Source organism: Chelonoidis abingdonii, chromosome 3 (assembly GCF_003597395.2).
Source record: "Chelonoidis abingdonii isolate Lonesome George chromosome 3, CheloAbing_2.0, whole genome shotgun sequence".
NCBI lineage: Eukaryota > Metazoa > Chordata > Testudines > Testudinidae > Chelonoidis > Chelonoidis abingdonii.
The window spans coordinates 87790657-87817603 of NC_133771.1; the positions used below are offsets into that span (position 1 = coordinate 87790657).

General features: G+C 40.3%; 1 protein-coding gene across 1 annotated transcript in view; it reads left to right on the forward strand.

The window, feature by feature from the left end:
• Nucleotides 1-26947, forward strand: part of CDC40 (cell division cycle 40) — a 52514-nt gene that overhangs the window by 19517 nt on the left and 6050 nt on the right. The window contains 9 exon segments of the mRNA XM_075063897.1: nucleotides 2706-2789; nucleotides 4741-4880; nucleotides 5741-5837; nucleotides 8358-8497; nucleotides 12626-12700; nucleotides 16396-16441; nucleotides 18826-18927; nucleotides 22689-22804; nucleotides 23086-23219. Of these exon segments, the coding sequence (XP_074919998.1) occupies nucleotides 2706-2789; nucleotides 4741-4880; nucleotides 5741-5837; nucleotides 8358-8497; nucleotides 12626-12700; nucleotides 16396-16441; nucleotides 18826-18927; nucleotides 22689-22804; nucleotides 23086-23219 (934 nt within the window).

Here is a 26947-nt window from a genome sequence, read left to right on the forward strand (position 1 = left end):
TCACAACCCAACTCGCTGCCCCAGCTTGGAGCCCCCTCCCATACTCTGAGCTCCTCATTTCTGGCTCCACCCCTGAGCCAGCACCTCCATCCAGAGCCCTCACCCCCTCCTGATCCACAACCTCAATTTTGTGAGTATTCATGGCCTGCCATTCAATTTCCATACCCAGATGTGGCCCTCAGGCCAAAAAGTTTGCCCACCCCTGCCTTATATGCTGGCAATATGTAAATTCCCCAAACTAACCAGTATGTAGGTGTAGGCTCACTTCATCAATCATCTTCCCGACATTTTCACCTTGCCCTCATACCCATCCTGGAAAGGCTTTCTCCACTAGCTTGATATTACAGTGAATATGACTTATTCGATGTAGCTCCTTGTTGTTTCAGAGAACCAGGTCTAAGTGGCTAGTTATTAGACATCTGAATCACTTATTTTCATAAATATAGTTTGATGCCTAAATTTTCAGAAGTGACTGGTGATCTTTGGTGCCTCATATTTTTGGTTGGACAACTTGAGATGCCTTAAAGGGGCTTGTTTTTCAGAAAGTGTTGTGCATGTAACGTCTGAAGGACAAGCAAGACTTTTACATACATTCGCTTAGCACTGTTGGAATAAGATCCAGCACCAAGCAGGAATAAGATTTGGGCCCTGTAAAAATTACTAGCCAAGAGTATTAGAAAGTGAGTGTTTCTATCAGCGTGTGCACCTAACACTTCTATTAGAAGTATATTATCCTTGCATTCAAGTGTCACTGTCAAGGTCCAGTTCACTTTGGCAGGTCTCTCAATTGCCTACTCTGTTGGGATTGTTTAAAATTTCAGTATATGCATCCTTGGCATTTCATTCTGCAAGAGTGAAGTAATCTAATATGAGTGCATCTTTAAAGAGATTTATTTACCTGTAATTGTTCTGTTACGTGCATTAGGCTTGTTTGTGCTTATTTACCGCCAGCTTTTTTCAGATATAAGGTGGAGTGGAGTTGTACCTTTCCAATCAACGTCAACATATAATCTTAATGTCTCTAGTTTTAATTGCAACTGAAGGAAAAATGAGAGTCAGGGCAGGTCATGTAAATGCCTAGCACGATAATGCAGTAGGAGAAAAGGACGCTTTCCGTTCCCATTATAAAGTAGAAAAGCTTTTCTGTAAGAAAAGATACTGGACCAATGTCAAACTTGCTTGTAAGTGGGCATGGCTCCCACTGAAGCCTGAATTTGACTCAGTTGCTCCATTCAGTGGCTTGCTGTCCCTCCTTCCCACTACTGAGCAAATGAATCCCAGAGATGGTATTAATACAGCTCAAGGACACACAAACCACTGCGTTGATTTTGACATGTATCCAAAGTAGAATCTCTGCTTTAATAACAGAAACCTTATAGCTTAGAGGAGCCCATTAGATGACTGGCTCAGCAACAGCAGGCCGTTGTCCTGTAAAATCTAATTGGCAATGTCTGTTCAGCTTGATTGTGTTGAACACATGATAGTATAACATTTAGATAATCTGTGTAACAACTTTTAATAATTTTTACTAAGTTATTACACAGGCATGATGGACCTTCATATTTTATCACAAAGGGATTTATTTATATTTCACTTTCCTATATTATGCATGTAGACCACCTGGAGGTATAGAGTGCTCTGTAGGGTCAGATCAGAGTTAAAGCGCAAGTCTTGATTCCAAAAGCAGATCTGCTCTTCTGCTGACTCTTGAAGACATTTCAAGAAGGATTGACTCTTTTAGCATTTTTAAAAAAAAAAAAAAAGGTGGGTTAGGGGGCAGACTGGGAGTGTTGCTGATCCAATGCACTTTCCCCAAGAGAGAGGCAGAATAATTGTGCTAGTGCAGGGATATCCATGGAGAGACTTTTCTAGTGTCATGGTTCTCCCTGTGTGGATCTGCATAATGTCAAGTCATGTGACAGTGCTGCGTGGTGGTGTTTGCTCTAGTATTTATCTGGGGATTTTGTTGGTCATCTTCACTTTCTTGATTTAATTATCTGAATTCTGAGGTCTTATTTGGGTCTTCAAAGGACACTGTCCCATTCAAATATTTAATTAAAATTCATTATATGTCCACAAGGGTGCACTCTCTCTCAAAAAAAAAATGGCATTAGTGATGGTAAATATTCTGTGCACCTATTCCATAAAAACTAGATGTAATTATTTATCTTTACTATAACATTAAAGGTTGTGCCATCTACTTGTGTTCTTCCCACCATAATCCCAGTTATTTAGTGCAATATGTATTAGCATGCTGCATTTCTTGGACGTGTGTTGTGTATCATTCTGCATGGATACACATTTAAAAATTAATATGTTGCTGTAACAGTTCAGCTTAGGACTATTCCTGAGGTTAGCACTCAGTACTTTAGCACATGGCCGAGTTCTATGACTTGACCAGTGACTGCTTCAACTTGTAAGAAGTTTGAGTGCTCTGGAAGCAACATTCTCAGACTCTAGTGGGAAGCGAGCACCAGGCAATGCTCTGCAGTAAATCCAGTAGCTAGGCTGGGAGAAGCGTTGATGGACTTCAAAGCATATCTCATTCAGTCCTTCTTGGCTTAGGAAGCTATCTTAAATATAGGGCTTTGAGGAAGATATATTGGGGCAAAGGTCCTCTGAGAACCAAGAAGAGAATCAGTCACTGAGAACATATGCAGAGCAAAAATTTTAGTTAACAACTGGTATTTTTGCTTTTATTATAGGTTATGCATTAGATCCCTCTCTAGATACTCAGGACGTTGCTACTAAATACATTGGTTCTGTAGAAGAAGCTGAAAAAAATCAAGGTAAGTAATGTCAAGCTGGATATGAAACAAAATGGTTTTAATGGCTCTCTGTTCTGTTGTGTTTCAGTTTTATAGAAAACAAATAATAGGCTATCGTGAGATGCTAGGAAATATTAACAAAGGTTTTTGATGATGTGTCAAGAGAGATGCTCCTTAGACCAGAAGTCTAGGATGAAATGTTGTGTGTTTATAAAAAAAAAAACAAAAAAAAAAAAAACCAAAAAACCTCAATAATGAACTGCAGTTTCCCTTCCATGGTCAGATTAAGAATAGTTTTGGCAGGGAGAGGGGTGTTTCTCATTGTTTTGTTTTCTGGAATGTGAATCTTTTTAATAGTCATCTGATTTTTTTTTTCTAACATAAGAGTTTAGATTATGATTTGACATTAGAATAGAACATTTTTTTCATATACAAATGAATTTAACAGGTATGTATTTTTGGAGTTCAACTGAGCTGTAGTGTCATCCTTATGCTATCATGCTTTGTGCTAAAATTGTACTTTTCCTGCATTGCAATAGCTGCATAAAGTAGGTTAATCAATTATATCGTACTACTCAGTGATAGAGGGTAAGCTGATAAATGATGTATACACCAGTTTGTCTTAACACTTCTGTTTGCAATTTTGTGTTGTCAATAGTTAGCAAAATGGAGCTGTTCTCCCCACACCCCCAAAAAGAAAAGGGTAGCCCAGTGGCAAGATTTTCATCCAGAGGCAGAAGGGCCTGTAATTACTACTTTGATGTAACATATTTAATATTTTATTTCTAGTAAAGTGGTTTCTTTACTTTTGAAGTTTATGTTCATGTAAGCACCTTCTCACTAGTAACATCTTCCCCCATATAGTGTGAGATTTGTTCCTATATTTAATTAATACATACTGCTGTACCTTGTTCATGATGTTATTTTCAAATAATGTTTTTAAAAGGCTTTAATTTCACTTTCTCCTTTAAAAGTGAAGTTGAGGATTTTAGAGCTCCTTTCACAATAATTCTGTTGGGGAGAGAGGCAGTCAAGATAAGTCGTATTTAAAATTAAAACTTAACCTGTTACTAATAACATCTGTAGTTAATTGAAAGTTTTTAAAAACTCTATTTTTATTTATAAGGTGTACTGTTTGTTTGCTTTGACAGTACACTGGCTTTTTCCCTTTTGTTTATAGGCGGCGTCGCTTTCTGATTCATATGCAGCAAATGTTTAGGATTTCTGAGTGTACACGTTATTTTAAAAAGTCACAAATATATATCATCCTATGAAGGGTTTTGTACAACTAATGCATTATCTAAACTTTAAAACTCACTGTCACTTTGATTTCCCTCACTATTTTTCTTAATGCTTTTATATTGCAATGATGAAATTCTGAAAACACAAACTTTACTTTGTAAATGTAAAGCGCTTAGCACTCCCGGTAGGTTAGTGAACATGTGCAGCTCAGTGTGAGACTTGAAAGATGCTTGGGATGAAGTGGGGAAGGGAGAGTGGGCAGATGACTGGGGATTCTAATTATTTCTCCAGCGAGTGATCTTGAATAAAAATCTGGTGCTGGAATAGGGAAGCTGAGTTTTCAGGGAAGTCGAGATGTCTGGACTCAGTTGTTTTCCAAACTTTACAGAGTGCAAAGTGTGAAACAATTAAAAATGCCTAGTCATCATGTTCATGTGGCTGCAAAAGAGTAATGATAAATATATTTTTGTGCACTTCACATGTATTTTGACTCATGTTAAGTCCATTATAACAACTATCCATCCATACCTAGAATCTTACAGCCTACTCATCTTCTCCTTACTTTGGATTAAATTAGCTACATTCATAAGCAGATAAGTGAAGCAGCATTGTGATCCTGAAGACCTCTTCCCTTCTGATATTACTTGGTGTTTCTATACTGAAATTTGTGTTCTTGACATTAAATGTTGCATAAATGTCAGTGTGTATAGTGTTATGTTTCTTCCTGCAGGTTTAACAGTATTTGAAACAGGACAAAAGAAAATAGAAAAAAGGAAGAAATTCAAAGAGAATGATGCATCTAATATTGATGGCTTCCTGGGACCATGGGCAAAATATGTGGATGAGAAAGAAGTAGCAAAGCCCTCAGAAGTGAGCGTTTTTTTTTAAAAGTGTATTGGGTAGGAATTTAGCAACACAGTGGCATACCATGGCAGAGACCTAGGTATGGAAGAAATCTTGTGACTTTACCAGTATAGGCCAGTGGAGACCAAAAGGACTGTGGCAATGATACATTTGAAGATAGTGCTTTAAGTACTGTATGTCTGAAAATTTGGACAGTGGCTTTAGAAGAGATTTTGTGTTTATTTTGTTGGCCTGCGGGTAGCTGCTGTATGATATCAGAAGCATCTAGTTAAAACGAATAGTCAAGAAATACTCTTTAGTAGGAAAAAAGACAAGGCTTGCCTCTCTTCAATCATTGACACTTAGGGCTTGTCTACACATACAGTGGTGCAGGCACACTGCTGCTGGTGAAGACGCTCTATGCCGATGGGAGAGAGTGCTCCCGTCAGCATAATAAAACCATGTCCATGAAAGGTGGCGGCTATGTTGGGGAACCTCTCCCACTGACACAGCACTGTCTACACCAGCGCTTATGTCAGTGTAACTTATATCACTCAGGGGAGCGGTTTATTCACACCCCTGAGTGACACAAATTATGCTGATATAAGCTGTAGTGTAGAGAGAGCCTTTGCTATAGCCTATAAGCATGAGTAGAATGCATTGTTTTTAAATTCTTTCTAGAGTTCGTATAACTTCCTAAGCTGCTCTGGCTTTGGTTAAAATTTTACTTTTTGTAATTGGCTTTTTTCCTATGTGGAAAATATTTCTAATATTCGTATTTAACAAGTACATTCATTTTAATAAATAAAAAATGTTTCAGTTTTGGCTTTTTGTCTTCAGCTTCAGGGTGACTTTTTAAAAGTCAGGACTGTATTTTGTTTTTCTAGGAAGAGCAGAAAGAGTTGGATGAAATAACAGCAAAGAGGCAGAAGAAAGGCAAACATGAAGATGATAAACCTGGAGAGGAGAAGACTATCTTACATGGTAATGCCGTTTTAGTCTGCTTTAATTTCTGCTACATTCATTATCAAGGATAATATCATGTGACTTCATGTTAGCTATACCATGTGAATCTCATTAGCTCCAATATAGAACTATAAAAGGAGTTAAATTCTCCCCTAGGCTGTATCTACACTATAGACTTTTGACGATGTGTGATATCTGACCAATGTATCTGTGCTGACAGAAGCTCCTAGTGTGGATGCAGATATATCAGCAAATTTGCATTTTTACAGGTATAGCCTATTTCTTTCATGGCTGGGAGAGGGGAGAGTTTTACCGGTACCAAGCACAGTTGTGCTGGTATAGCTGCATACATGATAGGACCTATTCTGTACAGGTAAAGCATCCCTAGTATAGACAGAGTCATGACCAAGCTCAACTGAAATGTTTTTAAATTAACAGAAAAGGAAACCTCAGTAAGAGGGCAAATTTGAAGTAGTGCCAGTTTGTATTGCTCAGAGTAGTGTGGCAATGTCACCTGTTTGTATATTGATTTGAAAAATTCTGGCAGTCACCTTGAAATTGCCATTCGCTATTTTACAAAATGAAATCTTTAGGGTTTTGGGTTCTGCCCCATTGCAGATCTAGTACTTCACTAACCAGCTGATGCAAATTTAGTCTTATGCCTTGATCTTGTATCTGCAAGTAATACTTTGGATTACAGTTCATGCTGTAACAGATTATATATTAAACATTAGACAGTCACTTAAATTTTGTGTTTAGTCTATTTTATGCCAATTTTCTTGCTGTCATGTTGTGAATAATTGTTAGCCAAGTAGAGTTGCTGCATATTGAAAGTTTGCATTATTACATAAGAATAATTACTTAGGGCCTCATCTCAAAGCCTTAAGCAGGCAAAATACCCAATCATTTCAATGACAGTTTTGCATGCATATGCCATGTGAATCCCATTAGCTCCAATATAGAACTATAAAAGGAGATAGATTCTCCCGTAGGCTGTCTATACTATAGACTTTTGAAGAGGTATGATATCTCACCAACATGTCTGTGCTGACAGAAACTTCTAGTGTGGATGCAGATAGGGCCTTCATTAATACAATTAAAGAGAGTAACTTGTAAACTGGGAATCTTCCTTCATTGGTGCTAATTCTACTAACAGGAAAATACATAATTGGAAATTCTTTTCTCATAGTAATATAATAGGAAAAGGAAAGAGCTGTATCACTTATATTTATGACTTACTGTATTTTTCATGACCCTAGTATGTCAATAGCATAACACTCGACAAAGTGAATAATACAAAATATCACGTCTATTTGTTCTGTATCTAGTGATTTTTCCTCTATTTTCCCAGAGGAAGTTTCAGCAGGGAATAAATGTTAGGATGGCTTGTTCTGTACTTTTCAGTTGTAAATGATGGATCTCTGGAAAAAAAAAACAAGCTTATGACCAGAAAGTCATCAGTACTTCTGTTCTCTAACTGTGTATCTTTTATTAAATTATTGATAACTTATTCCCATGCAAAAGACTTCACCTGGAGTTTAAGGTAGAATGGATCTAAAATAGTCAGACATAATACCCTTAAGGAACACTTTATTATTCTCAAAATACGAACTTCATGTAAATTCCAAATTAACTTTCCATTGTATTAAATTACCTAAAATATTCAGTAATATGCAAGTAGATAATTAAGGTCACTCAAATAACTTAATGTTGCCTCAAAAATGCTCCCATGAGACAATCTAGAAATTAAAAGATATTTATCTTTCCATCACACAGGTTCTTCTCCTTAGAAGCTAATGTCAAAGTGCTGGGTATTCTCTGAAACATCACTGCCTAAATATGACAGTTTCTTACTTAGATGGCTTGCTCCCTCTGCGTTTTCAGTCGTATCTGGGTGGTGGTGGTGGTGGTGTTTTAGGGGTGGAGTGGACTAGCTTTACTGCTGTTAGCCAGGCCGACCAACAATTCTGTGAGGGGGAATTAGATCTTTATCTGACCTGTTAACAATTCAGTTGATGCACTATATTCCATACACAGGGCTAGTGGGAAATATAAGGTTGCCCTCAGTTATTTCTGTGCAGCCCCACTGAAGGCAATAGAATTGCTCAGGGGTAAGGGACTGACTTCAACTCCTGTTGAAACAATCCCATTGATTTCAAAATAGTTGGATTGAGCCATAAGTGAGAGCCCCGTTTGGTCTGTGGAATCTTTATCACTGTTGGCGATAAACAAGCCATGGCAAAAAAAAGCTTAATGTTCAGAACACAATCAGTTTCCAGCATTAGCAATCAGAAAAACTTGACTTCTTATTTGTAAACTGAGCATATTTAATATCAAATAGCTGGGGCACAATAAATGTAGAAATCCAAAGAGCAATTTTTGGTTACTTTTCAGAGCAGGACTGCTGTCTTATATTTAATTCTTAATCTTAATTGTATATGATGGTTGGAACTTCCCAAGTCTGTAACCTTTGAAACTACAGGTTCCCGGCAATTCATAGTACTTTGTTTTGTGTTTTTGTTTTTTGGGTTTTTTTAGTTAAAGAAATGTATGACTACCAGGGAAGATCCTATCTTCATGTTCCTCAAGATGTTGGCGTTAATCTCCGTTCTACAGTGCCCCCTGAGAAATGCTATCTCCCAAAGAAACAGCTCCATGTATGGTCTGGACATACAAAGGTAGGGAACATTGTTTTGCAAATGAGGTTTTTCTTTTTTCATAATGTAAATTTTTATCTTAGCTTTTGAGATCCTTATTTATGAAATAACGGGCCCAAGCTCGCTCAAGACAAATTTTCTGGAGTTTCCAAAATTGTGCATAAACAAATTGGCGATTTGCATACTCAAATGTGTATTTCTTCATTTACCAGTTTCCATGCACAGTTGCAGGTTTTGCACATATGTACTGAAATCCTGATCCCCAGGAAGTCAATAGCAAAACTCCCACTGGCTTCAATGGGACTAGGATTTCACCCATACGCTAGTACGTAAACAAATTAGGTTTAATTCTGGAGGATCATGAAAATTTTGCCCTTACTGTGGAAATTTGTAACAATTCCTGATCAAAAATGGTTTCATGGTACTAACAGTAACATCACAAGATTTCCCACAATGTAATTGTTGACTACAGTTTCTCATGCAGAAGTCCTCCTTCACCAACGCTATGTTTACACTACCACTTACGTCAGTATAACTTGTGTCACTCAGGGATGTGAATAAGCCACCCCCTGAGTGACAAAAATTACACTGACCTAAGCACTGATGTGAAAGGTGTGGGGAGTCCCTCAAAGAGAGGGAGCGTATCACCCAGGGAACTTATGGGAGGGATGCAGGGAGCCCCTTGTGTGTGCCATGAACTCAGCCTACAGAAGCTATGAAGTGTGCAACCCTCTAGTTATTTAGACTTCATGTATGAGTGCACAAATTCAGTGACATTAAATATCAGTAACAGAAGGATTTCCCTACTTTGCCAGGACCTCTTAGAGATAAAGTCCTGGATAAAAGCCAACTCACTTAGGCTCAATCCAGAGAAACCTGAGATGAAGCTGGGAGGAGGAGGAGAAACATTTTAAAGAGCTATTTAACTGCTCCTTGAATTCTGGTTTATATTTTTTACAATCATCAGAGCAGCTTGAAATCTCAGGTTCTTACTAGACTGTTCTCCATGCACCCAAATGAGAATGGCCAGCAACGATTTCACTTCTAGCTAGCCAGGATATTGCGCCTGTCCATCCTTTATAGATACAGCTTTTATTCTGGTTAAAATGTGTTTATTACCAAATGGTTGGTCTGGAGCTAGCCTTGAAGACCATTTAGCAGGTCCAGATAATGCAGACTGGCTCTGCTTGCCTTTTTGGTAGTATAGACTGCGGATGTGGCACGCTGTTCTGACCTGTAAATTGGTTACTGATGTCCTTTCTGAGTGAAATTCAGAGTGTTTGGTTTCAATCTAATTAAAGCTTAAAATGTCTAGACCTTAACTCTGGTCTACACTACAGTGTTAGGTCAATGCAAGGTAGCTTACGTTGTCCTCACTCTGTAAGCGTTTATGCTGAAATGTAACTCGCCCGCTACGCTGACTTAACAACTCCACCTCTGCGAGAGAGACAGTGCTTAGGTTGATGTAGTTAGGTCAACACAGTGTCAGTGTAGAAACTGCGTTGCTTAGATTGACTTTCAGGAGCTATCCCACAATCCCCCACATTGACAGTTAAATTGGTCCATGCGCTCCTGGTGAGGACACGCACCACCGACAAGGCGTGTAGTGTGGACATGCAAAAGCAGTTTAATTACTGTGGTGGCTGTACGTTGACGTGATTTTGTACTGTAGACATACCCTTAATTTTCAGGCCATGTGTAGTAGGACAACTGCACTCTGAAGGAGCCCCTTTAGTTAGCTGTTACTAGACAGAAGCTGTTGAATCAGGGGCTGGTATTTTTCAGAGTTGGGCCCTCACCATTGCAATTTGATTTTGCCGGTAATGCATCTGAGCCCAAGTTGGATTAAGTTTGATAAAATTCAAGGCACAGTCCTTACCCAGAGCTTTCAACTCAAGGCAGACTCTGGAGACTCCTAATGTTTAATCCCTAGGCATTTAATCTACTGGCTACTATCCAGTCTTGGATCTCATCCAGTAAAATGAGCCAGCTTTAGCACAAGGTATATGTTCCTCATTCATGCATGGTCATTAGTACTATCTTAATCATGTTAAATGTGCTTAAACATGACATTGTGTTAACTGTGTTGAATATCTGCAATAAGAAGAAAATATTATCAAGGTCTAGTATATTCTGTGATCAGCTGGGCCTGAATTCTGGGGCTGTGTTCTTAGAATCTCTAGCATTTTGGTGCAGCAGGCTGGAAATTGTGCTGTGGAATCATTTACAGTTGAAAAATGAACAGTGCAAATGAATGATCTATATGAAAATGAAGATACAAGTAGCGCAGTAGCCCCTGTGTGTTTTGATACTTTTTTCTACATAGGTCCCACCGTTTGAGTATTTAATATGCCAAACTTTTTATACTGATCATGCATAACTACGCTGTTGCAGGAGGGCAGGGAAAGAGTAAGCTAGATACCGTGGCAGCTAGGGATATTTGGGGCTTTGGCCCTAAGAGAGAGAAGCACCTGAGCTGTGCCTTTCTGCTGAAAGGGGGACATCTCAATGGGGTGGTAAAGATTAACATTGTAATGATTTGGGCAGTTTCTGCCTCGTTTTGGAGCTGTTGTGTCTGGCTTTTTGCATAATTCTGAACTTGAGAAATCTTGGGTGAAAATCGTGACCTCATGGAAGTCAGTACCAAAACTCCCTTTGACATCAGTCGGGCTAGGATTTTCATTCCTTGTGGGTTTTTCTCTGCACCGCACTTTCTATTTATGGTAGCAGTAGTGAGAGAACTTATATAGACCAACTGCAGAAGTTCTTGCCACCAAGTCTGCTAATCCTATTTAGTGAAGATAGTTGGAAGGTAAAAATGCCGGCATTCTGTCTACACTAGCACTTCCACCATTACTGCTCCCTGTAGAGCTGCACTATTAGAGTCCTATTCAGTAATTAATCTTTTTTTGAGGAAATCTTTTTTTCACCCCACTATGTTCCATGCACTGATTTCCGTGGTACCTCTTAAAATCCCCTGCAAATCTTTTTATAACACTGAATTACCCTAATACTCAAGAAAAGATAGGTTTGTCTCATACATTGTGTGTACTCTGAGTGGAGCTGTTGCTTACTCATCAGAAAACTGCACATGCAGATGGTTCATATATGAACAATTACCTGTGTTTACATGTGCGAATTTTACTGGGAAAAGTTTGCCAATACAACTTAACTGCCATGAAAATATGGTTTTGTATCTATCAACTTAGTGCCTCTTTTTTGTTTGTTGAGCACTAAGCAGGCTTGAGAGGCTGTCTAAATAAACACACTTGAAAACTGTCTGAATCAGTGTTTCCTTCACTTCTCCCATTCTGAGTTCAAGATTTAGTTTCCTTGTATTCGTGATGTTTCAAACTTCATATGTAACATAGCATGTTTATGAATTCCCTTGCTCTGTTTAGGTATGAGTAATAGAATAAGCTTTTTTGTAGGAAACTAGCATCCAGAAATCAGGATGCTGTAAAGTAAAATGATGTAAAGTATTGTCTGTCTGTCAAAGTCTTTTGGGGGTTTTTTCCACATACATATCTGTTGGTTTTATAGTAACCTCTTGAAAAATCTGATTGCAGCCCACTGGGATTGCTCACCTGAGTAAAGTTACAAAGACCTTTACTGTTTGCAGGGTCAGGGCCTGTGTGGTTGAAGTTATTGTCATGCAAAAGGCCTGAGTTTGAAGTGACCCCAGGAGGCTGCTTAGAGAGGCCCCAGTTACTGGTCACAGGATTGTAGTATAAAGAGGATGGTAATCATGATTGTGCAGACCTGGGTGTATTATGAAGAGGTCAGATTGGCAGGGGGGAGAGCTCTGTGTTATTCTTTTGTCAGAGCTAACGTTCCAAACCCACAATTTGTATTTCTTTGCCAAGGGCTGCCATGGTAATGGTGTAGGTGGGTGTCAGTGTGGGAGGGGAAGGGAGCATGCACACAACTGTTGCAGTGACTCAAGATTGCCCCCTGGTGATTCAGCAGGAGCAATTGTTTAAAATACATTGCTGGAGATTGTACAAGCTCCTCTTCAATCTTTCACATTTCTGGAAAGGTTGTGTTTTAGGATTTGATCTGAATATTTTAGAAAAGAGAGAAATTGATCTACGAAAAATCCAAATGCTCAATTTGCTGTTTCTTAATCATTTATGTTCTTATTTACAGGGTGTCAGTGCAGTCAGGTTGTTTCCACTCTCTGGCCACATTTTGCTGTCTTGCTCCATGGACTGTAAAATTAAAGTGAGTTGTTTCTGATATACCTTCACTTCATACAAATGTTGCATTCACAGCATTTAAATACTGAGTCTAATTTCTATTAGAACACCTACTTTTCCAGGGTTTGAGACCTCTGTTTAAATTTGTATCAGGCTAAAAATTGTCAAATAAATAGTTTTCCAACATTATAGTTTTTCTCTCAAATGGTTTGAATTAGTTTCTTTGTTCTGCGTAGAAATAGTTAAGTTGTCAGTCACAGCCATATCTACCTGCTTTGAATGTAAAAATAAATAATGCAGAAACTATTTTAATGCAGTAGAAAGATCACAGTTAAATTTAAGTCAGGAAGTGCAAAAATTAAGATTTCTTCAGCAACTTGGCTCTGTGTGTGTTAAATAGATGCCTATCACCACCCTGCCTACGCTGCATGTACTGTGTTTTGTGTTCTTCTCCCTCATTTCTCATCTGTTTTTATGTTTAGATTGTAAGTAGGGCTGTCAATTAATTCCAGTTAACTCACACGATTAACTCAAAAAAATTAATCAGGCTTTAAAAAATTAATTACAGTGTTAAACAGAAATCCAACTGAAACTTATTAAATATTTTTTGATGTTTTTCTGCTTTTTTTAAATATATTGATTTATATTACAACACAGAATACAGTGTACAGTGCTCATTTTATATATAAACTTTTGATTACAAATATTTATACTGTAAAATGATAAAAGAAATAGTATTTTTCAATTCACCTTATACAAGTACTGTAGTGCAATCTTTTTATCATTAAAGTGTAACTTATAAATGTAGAATTTTTTTGTTACATAACTGCACTCAAAAACAAAACAATGTAAAACTTCAGAGCCTGCAAGTCCACTCAGTCCTACTTCTTGTTCAGCCAATTGCTAAAACAAACAAGTTTGTTTCCATTTACAGGAGATACTGTTTCCTGCTGCTTATTTACAATGTCACCTGAAAGTGAGAACAAGTGTTTGCATGGCACTTTTGTAGCTGGCTTGTAAGATATTTGCGTGCCATATGTGCTAAACATTCATATATCCCTTCATGCTTTGGCCACCATTCCAAAGGACATGCTTCCATGCTGATGATGCTCCTTAAAAAATGGTGTTAATTTAAATTTGTGGCTGAACTCTTTTTGGGGGAGAATTGTATGTCTCCTGTTCTGTTTTACCCGCATTCTGCCATATATTTCATGTTATAACAGTCTCAAATGATGACCCAGCACATGTTCATTTTAAGAACACTTTCAAGGCAGATTTGACAAAACGCAAAGAAGGTACCAATGTGAGATTTCTAAAAATAGCTACAGCACTCGACCCAAGGTTTAAGAATCTGAAGTGCCATCCAAATCTGAGGGGGACAAGGTGTGGCGCATGCTTTCAGAAACCTTAAAAGAGCAACACCCCAATGCAGAAACTACAGAACCCGAACCATCAAAAAAGAAAATCAACCTTTACTGGTGGCATCTGACTCAGATGATGAAAATGAACCTGCCGGTCCACTCTGCTTTTGATCATTATTGAACAGAACCGGTCATCAGCATGGGCGGCAGGTCTCATAGGCTGGGGGGAGGTTTTGTCTCCCCAAACAGCCAGGCGTGAACCCACCCCCTGCTGTGACCGCTCCCTGTGTGGCTCCAGTCCTCCGGCTCCAGCCCCACTGGAGCTGCATGCTACCCTCCTTCCCACACTCTGGAGCTGGGGAGGCTGCAGTCGCCCACCTTTCCAGCGTTCCAAGGCTGGGGCCATGCACCACCCACCCTTCTTCATTCTGGAGCTGGGGAGGCTGTGGCTGGCCGCCCAACTCGCACAGCTGGGGAAGCTGGGGCTGCGCGCTGCCCACCCTCCCGGCGATCCTTTGGGGCTGGGGAGCTAGCCGTGGGACTGGGCCAGTGGCTGTGGTGGGGCGGGGTCAGCTCTGGGCTCCAGTGGAAGGGGGGGAGCTTGGCTCCAGTGCAGCGGTAGGGGAAGAAGCGTGGCCTCGGGTGGAAGGGGTGGGGCTGAGGGCCAGCCTCCCCCAGCTGGCGGTTCACGCACCACCCATGATCATCAGCATGGATGCATGCCCTCTGCAATGATGTTGAAGTATGACAGGGCATATAAATCTTTAGTGCATCTGGCATGTAAATATTTTTCAATGCCGGCTACAACAGTGCCATGTGAACTCCTGTTCTCATTTTCAAATGACGTAAACAAGAAGCAGGCAGCATTATCTCCGGCAAATTTGTTTGTCTGAGTGATTGGTTGAAGTAGGATTGAGTGGACTTGTAGTCTCTAAATTTTACATTGTTCTACTTTTGAATGCAGTTTTTTTTGTACACACTTCTACATTTGTAAGTTCCACTTTCATAATAAAAAGGTTGCAATACAGTGCTTATATTAGGTGAATTGAAAAATACCATAGTAACTCCAGCTCAGGAACCAATCCATGCAACAAACCTCGATGCCAACTCTGCCCACATATCTACACCAGCGACACTATCACAGCACCTAACCAGATCAGCCACACCATCACCGGTTCATTCACCTGCACGTCCACCAATGTAATATACGCCATCATATGCCAGCAATGCCCCTCTGCTATGTACATCGGCCAAACTGGACAGTCTCTACGGAAAAGGATAAGTGGACACAAATCAGATATTAGGAATGGTGATATACAAAAACCTGTAGGAGAGCACTTTAACCTCCCTGGCCACACTATAGCAGACCTTAAGGTGGCCATCCTGCAGCAAAAAAACTTCAGGACCAGACTTCAAAGAGAAACTGCTGAGCTTCAGTTCATCTGCAAATTTGACACCATCAACTCAGGATTGAACAAAGATTGTGAATGGCTTGCCAACTACAGAAACAGTTTCTCCTCTCTTGGTTTTCACACCTCAGCTGCTAGAACAGGGCCTCATCCTCCCTGATTGAAGTAACCTCGTTATCTCTAGCTTGCTTGCTAGCATATATATACCTACTCCTGGAAATTTCCACTACATGCATCCGACGAAGTGGGTATTCACCCACGAAAGCTCATGCTGCAAAACGTCTGTTAGTCTATAAGGTGCCGCAGGATTCTCTGCTGCTTTTGTATTCTGTGTTGTAATTGAAATCAATAAATTTGAAAATGTAGAAAACATCCAAAAATATTTAAATAAATGGTATTCGATTATTATTTAACAGCAGGATAAATCACTTTAATCGTATGACAGCCCTAATTGTAAGCCTTTTGGGGCTAGCACTCTGGCTTCATGTCTGTATGTAAAATGCCTAAAACAATTTGGGTGTTAGCACAGTATAGGTACTTAATAACATTTAAATGCTAATCCAATTAGGTTGTGAAGGTCACAAGTCCTTAAGCTTACCTTTTGCTGCTGCTATCATTTGGTAAAACACAATTTTATGTAAAGCTAAACTTTATAGCTGGGATAGATGTTGATAGCAAAACATTTTTTGCTGAAAATTTCGTGCTCTGAGTTTAGGAAACTGGGCCATTTAATTTCTCATTGCTGAATGAAATTTCATTTTAGTTCACTCTTGCACACTGAGAGAGTTGCAGAAATTCTGTGGCAAATGTTCACATTATTTCTGAATTTCAAGATAGGCTAGTTGTGACCAAAATTCTCATATAGTGTCTCGTACATCTGTAGTTAAACTTGTCATTTAATAAGAATGTGGTGCAGAAATTAACATTTCTGTCTTTTCTTTTCCCCCAAGCTGTGGGAGGTATATGGTGAACGAAGATGCTTACGAACATTTATTGGTAACCTCTCTTTTTTTTTTTACTGAACTCTTTAATATACATTAAAACAACTTCCTTCTTTCCTTGTCTCCTCTCCCCCCCAATCCCCCGCCAAAGTAGATTTAATTACTTTGTTATTTTTTGGGGGGGAGGGTGTCAGTGCCACAGAAGACATGTAGGCATCTGAGAGATATGTCAGCTTTTCAATATGGTGTTGGCATGAAAGCTGAAGAGGCTGCATTTGTGCATGACCTTCTTTCGTTTTTAATCCACATGATTTAGTGTTGGCACTGAAGACTTCTAGACCATAAAACAAGTTATTAGTGTACTGCGTCAATCGGTTATCGGTCATTACCAGAAATGGATCAGATAGTTCCCTATTTTTTGTTACCTACTCCTCCCCTCAGTACTTCATGTCTGAAATTAGACAGTATGCTCAGAGCAGAGGTAATGTCTCCTTACTTGTACTGTGAGGTACCTAGCACACTTTTGGGTGTGCTAAAATTAACTATTGTGATATCATCATTTAACTAGTTCGTATTGTAGAATTCTAGAATTGGAAGGGACCTCAGGAGGTCATCTAGTCCAACCCCCTGCTCAAAGCAGGACCAGTCCCCAGACAGATTTTTTTTACCCTAGTCCCATAAATGGCCCCCTCAAGGATTGAGCTCTCAACCCTGGGTTTAACAGACCAATGCTCAAACCACTGAGCTATTCCTCCCTCCATCAGCTGGGCTAGAGGAGAACTGAATTTCTAATGCAAAAGGAACAGAGAGACTTCTCACAAAAACTGTTCAGCCCTCCTTTTAAATATAAAAATGGAACAACTCCAATATTTTCCTTGTAATTGAGAACTTTTATAGAGGATTGAAAGAGGGAAATGTGAGCTTTCTAGCAGTCTTTGCTGCAGCTTATGAGCAGCAGGTTTTTCTCTTGAAGTGGAAAAACACTTGTAAAATGATGTGCTGTCATTTGAAGTGCCCTTTTATCAATGTTCCTGGTAGCCAAGGCATCAAGCAGATTGGCTAAATTGATGCCTGAGGAACGGATCTCTTTGAACTGTGGTTTCAGAACTTTCCTGTCATGAGTCAGATTCACCTGCTGTATTTATTTTAAAAGTATGTGTAAGCTAAAACGTAGGGCCCTTATAAGTCTGCTACAATGGCTAACCCAAATTATTCTGCAAGGCGGGGCAGATTATTCTACCTGAGCAACATGCCTTCCTGACCTAAATATTTCCTATAGTCCACAGGGGATTTAATTTAAGCATGGCAAAATTATTTACCCACTTGCTATTGCTGCCATCCCAGGATTTTTCTGTGCCCAGCAGTTGGCATTCTCTTCATTGAATTCCTCTATAGTGTTCAGTTGTTGTTTCTCCCTTACTTTTTTGTCTTAGATGTTAATGTTTGTTGTGATAGTTTTCACGTGCAGTGCGTTGTTGCTGTAACTATGTCCAGGACAATCTTTGAAGCAATAGTGGATTTTGAGGTGCTACTTGTGCATCATGTTTGTAATGCAATACATGTCATTTCAGTGCAGTGGAGAGTTCAGCTGCATCACATTTTAAGATGTCTAGAATATGCAGACAAGACATATTTTAATTAAAATAAATTGCTTTGCAGGAGACAGACTTTTAATATGAACGTCAACAAAACTAGTCATCTAAACTTTCTTTTACCATCCTGGCACTTATCCCATCCTCATATGGTTCAGATATTAGGCTAGTTAAGTATTAAGATGCACTTGTTCCAAAACAAACCCTTCTGTCAATGCAGTTCCAAAGTAACTTCTGTCTGGCTGTCTGCACTAGACTGCTTTGGGAAATTTCCTGCTGTTGCATTCTCACCACTAGAGGGAGTTGATGTTTTGCCACTGTGTCTCATAACCTTGTTAAGGACAGACTTAGACAATACAGTAATAAAAATGGCAGTTGCCATATGAGCCCTGTAACTGATAGCTGTTGGGGCTGCAACTATGGTGGTGTAGCAATGGAGGATTTTCCTAGTGCAGGGAGGCCTCCTGAGGTCAGTCTTATTCCTCAAATAGATGTTTATTTTTAAAGGTTTGTTATGTTTCATCTGGAAACGTTTTAGAATTTTCCTCAGTGTTGCAGTCAGTCTCTTTGCAGAGGTAATTCCCAATGGCTTTATTTTCAAATCTCATAACGGCCTTTAGAAGGTACTGTTACGTTTCCAGCTGAATAGGTCTGCTGGAATTAAATTTACAAGATTTTCTTAGGTAAGTTCTAGTAGTTTTCTGTGTTGCCAGAGAGTGTAATTAAAAGCTGTAATTCACCATTGGTATTGTAGTTTATCTGCATTCTATCTGTGGTAACGTTCTCCAGAAAATCCTAATTCCTAGCCCTGGGGGTAAAGAGTTAATTCTTCTTTTTTATCTTTTAGGGCACAGTAAAGCAGTTCGAGACATCTGCTTTAACAATGCTGGAACTCAGTTTCTTAGTGCAGCATATGACCGGTATCTTAAACTCTGGGACACTGAAACAGGTAGGCTTAAATATATACATGTTCAAATCTGATAATCTTTGTAACTAGTAGTAAATAGCTACTGTTTTAATAGCCATGTTTTCTCTTATAGTGCAACACTGCTATTTCAAATACAGGGAGAGCAATTTTCTCATCTCCTGAATGTTTTTGCTGTCACTGTAACGCTACAGTTAAGGTAGTCTTGGTGTTTAAGATAAAAATCCATCGTAACAAGGATTTACACATTTATTTAAAAAAAATTTCTTTTTCTTTGTAAGTTTTCAAGTCAGTCAAAGAATGGGGCCAAACATTTACTAAATTAGAGGGAATTATTTGGCACCCCTTCACTTATAAGAATGAAATTAAGTACTAAAAGTAAATTTTTGAATTGAATATTTCACTATAATTTAGTAAAGGATTTATTCCATAATAATTCTTCCAGATTTAAAACAAAAAAAGAATTTTCCCAAACGGGTTAGGGAAAGAAATAACAACAGTAATCATAGCAACGACATTTATTTCACAACATTTGTATTTTCATTGCTAAGAACGTTAACAAATAATTATATTGACCTAATGCTGAGTGTCTCGGCCAAATACAAATCTAAGGTATTTACATACAAAAAGGATATTTTAAATCCTGTTAGATACTAAATATGGTTTTCTTAATGCTGCACTACTACTCCCATTGTGCCTCAGTGGTATTTAGCAGATGCTCAATACTTAACTGAAGACTTCCTTACTTTTGTGCATTTGCCGAATAGATGAAGTTTGCTTTACTTGAAATTGGGTGGTGACTGATCTTAGCTTTCTTGCAGCCAGTCATCTTCCACTTTGCACTTTTTTAATAGTCATGTTCAAGGTCCTCTTCATCTAGATTTTCTCAATGTAGGAAAACAGCTAATAAAAGAGTAAAAAATAACCTGGATAGGGCAACTTCAGAGAAGAGGCTTTGGAACACAGAATTGTCAGTAACATCATTTTTTATTTTTTATTTTTATTTTTTTTTAAATACCTCGCATATCAAAGCTATGGGGCCATTCCAGCTATAGGCAAACTAGGCAACTTCCTGGGGCAGCTGGACCAAAACTGAGTTACACTGTGACCCCGTGCACCAGGTCACAAGGCCACTCACTCAAATTTGGCCCAGAGGTCCCTCTATCACGATGGAGGGGCAGTTGGGCCAAACCCACAATGCATGGTGCTGTGACTAGGTACTTGCTCCCACTTCAGCTAAAACCCTGGATCCATTATTTCAGTAGAGAAGCTCTGTTCTAGAGTAGCTTTCAAACTGGGTCATGGAATGTAAGGTACTGGATTGCAGTGGCTCTGGTCAGCATCTCAGACGGGGCCATTAAAAGTCCCGTTAGTGGTGCTGCCCTCCTAAGGCAGGCTAGTCCCTACCTGTTCTGACACCATGCTGCGGCCAGCAGCAGGTCCGTCTCCTAGGTTTCGCATGCTGCCTCATCCCAAGCACCGGTTCCGCACTGGCCAGTGGGAGCTGGCAGGTGGAGGGGGTATGCCTGTGGGCGAGAGCCACGTGGAGCCACTTACATGCCTCCGTCTAGGAGCTGAACCTGCTGCTGGCCACTTCCGGGGCGCAGCACAGTCCGTGGTGCCAGGGTAGGCAAGAAGCCTGCCTTAGCATCCCTGCTGACCGAGAGCCGCCACAGGTAAGCCCACAACTCCCCTACCCCAAGGCTGAGCCCCCCAAACCCAGAGCCCCCACCTGTACCCCAAAACCCTCATCCCTGGCCCAACCTCAGAATCTGCACCCCCCAGCCCAGAGCCCTGACCCTCTCCTGCACCTCAACCCTCTACCCCAGCCCTGAGCGCCCCCAAACCCAGAGCCCCCTCCCACATCCTGAGCCCCTCATTCCCAGACCCACCCCGCAGCCCTGACCTCTGCCCCAGCCCTGAGCCCCTTCCACACTCCAAACCTTCATCTCCAGCTCCATTGGGTTGCAGTCATCAACAATTTTCTTCAACTGGGTCACTAGAAAAAGAGTTTGAAAACTGCTGTTCTAGAGGGTAGGAATGGGGGGTGGCACACTGAAGTTTTACCCAGGGTGGCAGATGGCTAGAGCAGCCTCCCCCAGATCTTTAGAAGTAGATGAGGATCACCTTTTCTGTACTTGGACGCCAGTAACTCAAGTGTTCTGCATGAATTCCGTTTTTAGCTCTTCACTTAAAATTGACTTTGTTACGATGATATTGTGGGCCTTTCAGGTTTGTATCTCCAAGGTGTGTGTACTGTCCTTGCTTAGTTTACAAGGGGAAAAATATTTTTTTCTAACTGATAGACTGCAAATTCAGCTTGGTCTTTGAAAGTCAAAATGGATTCTTTTATTCTCATGCATATTAATTGACAATACATACTGGAGGCCAAATTTTGCCCTCCTAAAATACATACAGTATCAAGGCTGGACACCATTAAAGAGCTGTGTATAGGGCATCTTTGTTCAGAAGGCTTCATAATCTCCTGGCACTTAGTTTGCAAGGCCATGTCTATGATTTGTTTTCCTTAAAATTACCTTGTGGAGGCAACAATGGAAATAGCAATATGTAAAAAAGATGCACATGGCTGACAGCATTTTAATCACTCTTGTCATCTAAATGCCCAGAGCAGGTCTAAATGACACTGTGGGTTAAAAAAAACAGCAGCCGCTGACATCTCTTTTATACTACTGCTGCTTCCACTGTTGCCATCACCAATGGATCGGTCCTGGTCAGTTCTGTTCTGTATAGGTTTTTATCCTTCACTTCTCACGGTAGTATCATGCGGTTGTTCTCTGCCCAGAGGAGAGGTTTGTGCAGTGGCGGGTTTTGTGATGATAGAAAACATTACTCAAAGATGTGGCTGTGCAGGTACTTAGCATCAGTGAGGAATCCAGGAGAGCTCCTTACCTATGAACTCAATTGACCGAATGGGGAGGTGTACCTTCAACCAAAGGAAAATCTCCTCTGGCTGCAAACTCTTCAAAATGTTTTTTCTGACTGTCACCATAGTTTCTGCCTTGCTTAAGTTCAGCTTCAACCAGCTGATTTTTGTCCAAGTGTTGGATCTTGCTGGTGGTGGCGGTGAAGGAATAGGATAGGTAAAACTGTGTGTCCTCTGCATATCGCTGACACTTGAGTTCATGTTGTCTGACCAGTTCATCTAGTGGTTCTATATAGATGTTGAAAAGGACTGGTGAGAGAATTGTTCCTTGTAGAACTCTACAACTGATGGATCTAGTAATGGAGGTGATAATGAGTCATCAGGTTCCTGATGACTCATGGTGGGGTGCTGATATCTTTTAGGAAGCTTTGGAATTTGGTGGCATCCATGAGTATTCATGGTTGAATCAGGATCATTGGTCTGTCTTGCTGCCTGGCAGTTGGAGGTTTCTGACTGCTGCCTTAATAAGGTGATGGGTCTGTCCAAGACAGTGGCTGGGTTGTGATGTCCTCAGTATTGATATCTAGGCTAAAGATCAGCTCCAGCGTGTGACCAGTTGCCTGGGTTGAACCAGGTAGCAATGGTGGGAAAGTTGGGGGCGGCGGGAGGGAAGAGATCTAATATAAACAAGATCCAAGTCATCTCTAGAATAATTCCCAATCTTTGATCTTTTCAGGGAGTTGAAAGCCTATGTTTTTGTTTTCTCCTGATCTAAACTAAGTAAAGCATCTCTAGGTACAAAGATGGTAAATTGATGATAGCTTATTACTGCGAGCATTTATAAAACTATGCTTGTGAAACTTTTGAACTGATTTAATTTGAATGGCTTGTCTGTTGACAGGGCAATGTGTTTCCAGGTTCACAAACAGGAAGGTTCCATACTGTGTCAAATTCAATCCTGATGAAGATAAACAAAGTCTTTTTGTGGCAGGAATGTCAGATAAAAAAATTGTACAGGTAAGACTCAGAACTTAATTAAATGTTTCCTGATCTCATAGGTTTATAAAGTAAAGGTTTTGTACCTGAAGTTTAAATTTAGCTGCTGTGTAACAGCAATGCCTTAGACATTTTCTTTCCTTTCTTAACAGTGTTTTTGAATGAACACTGCCTCAAAGGCTTTTGCTAGAGTGCTTGCTCTCTGACCTGAAAGTCTGACTAAATATCAGAAGCTTTATAGTTTCAAGTTCAGGAATGTATTAGAACTTAAGTGGCTCTGACGCTGGCTGTGTCATTTGCAGTGGGACATTCGAAGTGGGGAGATTGTGCAGGAGTACGATAGGCATTTGGGAGCTGTCAACACCATTGTGTTTGTGGATGAGAATAGACGGTTTGTGAGTACATCTGATGACAAGAGTTTAAGAGTCTGGGAATGGTAAGTTTCAGACCTCACAAAGTTTGATTTCATATTAGTACAGAGCAAACTGGGAAGTAGTTAACAATTGTTAAGTCAAATCAATGCAATTACTTTGAAGTTTTTGTGCAGTGACTTCTTGCTAACCAAACAGAAAGTTAAATTAATTTAACTTCCATAAATCCATTTATATTATTCTCTACAGTAATTGAAATATTGAAAAAGAAGCAGTGCCAGAAAAAAATCAGTGATGCTGCTGCTGCTAGTTTCTAGTCTATTTGACTGTGCTGTTGACCAATCGTAAATACTTCTCACCAGACCTATATTTCTAGAGTCCACAGGATAGTCTGTGAGCCGGTTCTTAACGTATTTGTTCAGTCAAATGAAACATCCCTTCTTGAAACTAGATGTAAGACAATTAATTGTATTTTTAAAATCTCTTTGAAGTAAAGATTTTTAAAATGTCTAACACTTAACTCTCTTTTTACTGGCTTACAACCCTCCTATGTTGCAGTACTTATTATCTGAGGCTGCTTTTTAAATCCTGTAAAATTTCATTAACTGTATCCAAAAGCAAAGCAGAGAATGTCATAGTTTACAGAGGACTTCATTGGTATGAATGCACAAGAACATTCAATTTACATGTATTCAATATACTGTACTAGCCCCAAATTAAATAAAGTATCTTGTTTGGTTTAGATAAAAATCAATCTAACATAGCAACTGCAGTAATACAAAAGTTGTTGCTAGAAATTTTTTCTAGGATAATCAGACATACGGTATGTGTTTTTAATCAGTGAAATGATTTGCTTCCTACTCCTCTATAATACACGCTAGATGAATACCAATCAAATTATTTTAACTTTACTTATAAAGTGAAAGTCGTGCCATGGGCTGTTACGTGGGAACAATGGGCATAGCCATATCCGCTTGTGGCAGACAACATTCCGTTAATGGTTTCTCTCATCTGCTCTCCCAGTGGAGGGTATCAGTACTTAAATTAAGCGTATAAAGAATTGCCTGTGCCATGCTACTTTAGAGTACCGTTGAGATAACTAATAAATCAAATAGTTTAACAGTTTCATTCTAGCTTTTCAGTCTTTTTGGAGTTGCACTGAGAAGCACGGTAAAAACACTGAAAAAAATTATAATGGCAGTATTGTGTATGAAATTCCATTCAAGAAAAGGCTCATTTAGAAATATTATTTGAACTGCTCTTCAGTACTTGTATGAGTTGGGAGAGAGGTGTTCTGTTCAGTTACTGAAACTTACAAAAAGCATGTGGTGATTAAAGAAAATGATTCATTCTGGCCTTTTCATTGAATCCAGCTGGCTATCTGTAGGATCTACAGTAGTTCTACATTGCCCTTCATGTATGGAGCAATCTAGGTCACAGCAGTGCTCAGATGATGTCCATAATGTACCGTGCAGTTACTGCCTGTTTTTTAAAAAAATAATTAAATAAAAATGAAGGGTATATTGAGATTCATTTTAAGCTTGTGCTAGCTCTACTGTTACATGATCATCTCTGTTCAGTACTCTGGATTTCGCTCCCTGGCTAGCAGTTTGGGAGCTATGTGGAGGCAGTGTGCTTGGCCACACAGGTGAGACGAAGTGCCCAGATCATTCTCTGGCTGACTCAATGGGTGTTTTGACTGGTTCTGGGAAGAGCTATGTCTGAAATTCCTCATCTGGAAGAACTGTCGGTCTGACAAAGTGCTGGAGAATTTCAGTGAACCCCTTAAGGACTAGGAAAAGTCCTTGGGTGCGATAACTACTAACAGGGATTTCTTTTGTTTGGTTTGTGGAGCCATGTCTCTCTTACACAGAACTGCTGCCTCTTGGGCAGTAGCGTAGCTAGCGGGGTTCAGTGGAAGCAGCCGCTTCCCCTCAGCATGTTTTCAAAAAGCTGCGCCTGCCGGGCCGGCACTAGCGGCAGCACGGCCAGAGGAGCCGTGGGGCAGCAGGCACTGACGCGGCACCACCCAGCCAGCACTAACAGCAGCACGGCTGGAGGAGCCATGCAGGGGCAGGGGCAGCAGACGCAGCTGGAGGAGTGAGGGGGGCCGGCTCCTCGGCTCAGGGCTCGGCAGCCAAGCGCTTCCTGGCCTCCCTCTTCCCCCGCATTAGCAAGGGGCGAGGGCGAAAGAGCCCCTGTGCCTTTAAGGCCACCTGGCTGGCGAGCCCCACATGGAGCGCAGCAAGCGCCGGGAGCAGGCCAGGGACAGGCGGCGGCACAGGACTGCGGGGGTCCGGGCAAGGGGCTCCCCAGGGCTGGACCCGCAGGGCAGGGTTGCAGGCTGTGCTGTCTGGATGTGGGGGTGCCCTGGCGCGGCACAGGAGTCTGGGGTGGGGGGAGACGGGACCCACAGGTGGGGTCGGGCAGTACAGCCCTGCGGGGGGTACCTGCAGAGCACGCTGGGCAGGAGAGACTCTCCCAGGACTGCGGGGGGACGAGGGGGTATATCTGCACCCCCAAGAAGCCCGCAGGAGTCCTGAGCCGGTCTGGGATTAATCTGGGGGAGAAATGGGAGGAGTCAAGGGAGGCGTGGCCAGAGGAGGAGCCAAGGGAGGGCGCCTTTTTTATGTTTGCTCCTGCTACACTTAAAACCTGCTCTTGGGACTGGATGCTCTTGTTTCTTGTGGTCCCTGATAAAATAAATAGCTATAGGGTGGAATGTCACCTTCCCTTTCCTCCTTCCCACCACAAAGAATCTGGTTGCAGAACATCACAGCCTGATTGTCCCAAATGTAGATAGCTTCAGAGTATATTAGAAGTCACAGGGATACTGTTGTCTCATTCAGATATTATGAACTATAGAATAGATCATATTCCATAATTCAAATTTTGCTTAGCAGACTGATTTGTAAAGCTAATGTAGAGTGCTTTTCCCACTCCGCTCATTCATCGCTGTGGACTATGGTACAGAACATTTCCTGAAATACGCTTATCTGTCTGTAGGCAAATTTCACAGATTTCAGGCTCCAATTAATTACATTTGCATTAAAACTAAATGAACATGTTCAGCACTGCAGCTTTTGGATCTTGAAGAATTTCATGTGTCAAGTTGTCACCAATGCTGCAGTGAATAAATCCCTCTTTTCTATTTTATAACAGGCATTTTATATGGTAGGATTAATTGATTATTTCACTTCTTGATATGTTTAAATATACAAATATCTCTTTCTTTACGTTATGTTAATAAGCCTGAAGATTTTGATTTTAACAAGAACTTTAAACAACAGTCTTTAAAAGTAAATATGACCTGCAAATGCTCTTAAAAGCTACATTTAATTACAATTTTTAATTGCTTTTATAGTGTTTTTAATTGCGTAGAGGAATGTTTAGGATGTTTTGTAATCAAATCAAATCATTTTCACTTGGCCAGTGCTGGGAGTGGTTTAACATGTCAGACTTTGCTGGGAACAGTTTCTTCCATGATAATTGAATCTGAATTTCATGAATGTTATGCTGTGTACAGATTCTGCTTTCATGTTTACTGGATTGCAGTGTTCTTCCTTTGTGGAACTGCAGCAGTAAGAATATAGAACAATAAATGTTTTTCAGATAACAAACTATACACCTCTTCCTCGATATAACACCACCCGATATAACACGAATTCAGATATAAGGCGGTAAAGCAATGCTCTGGGGGGGCGGGGCTGCGCACTCCAGCGGATCAAAGCAAATTCGATATAACGCAGTTTCACCTATAACATGGTAAGATTTTTTTTGGCTCCCGAGGACA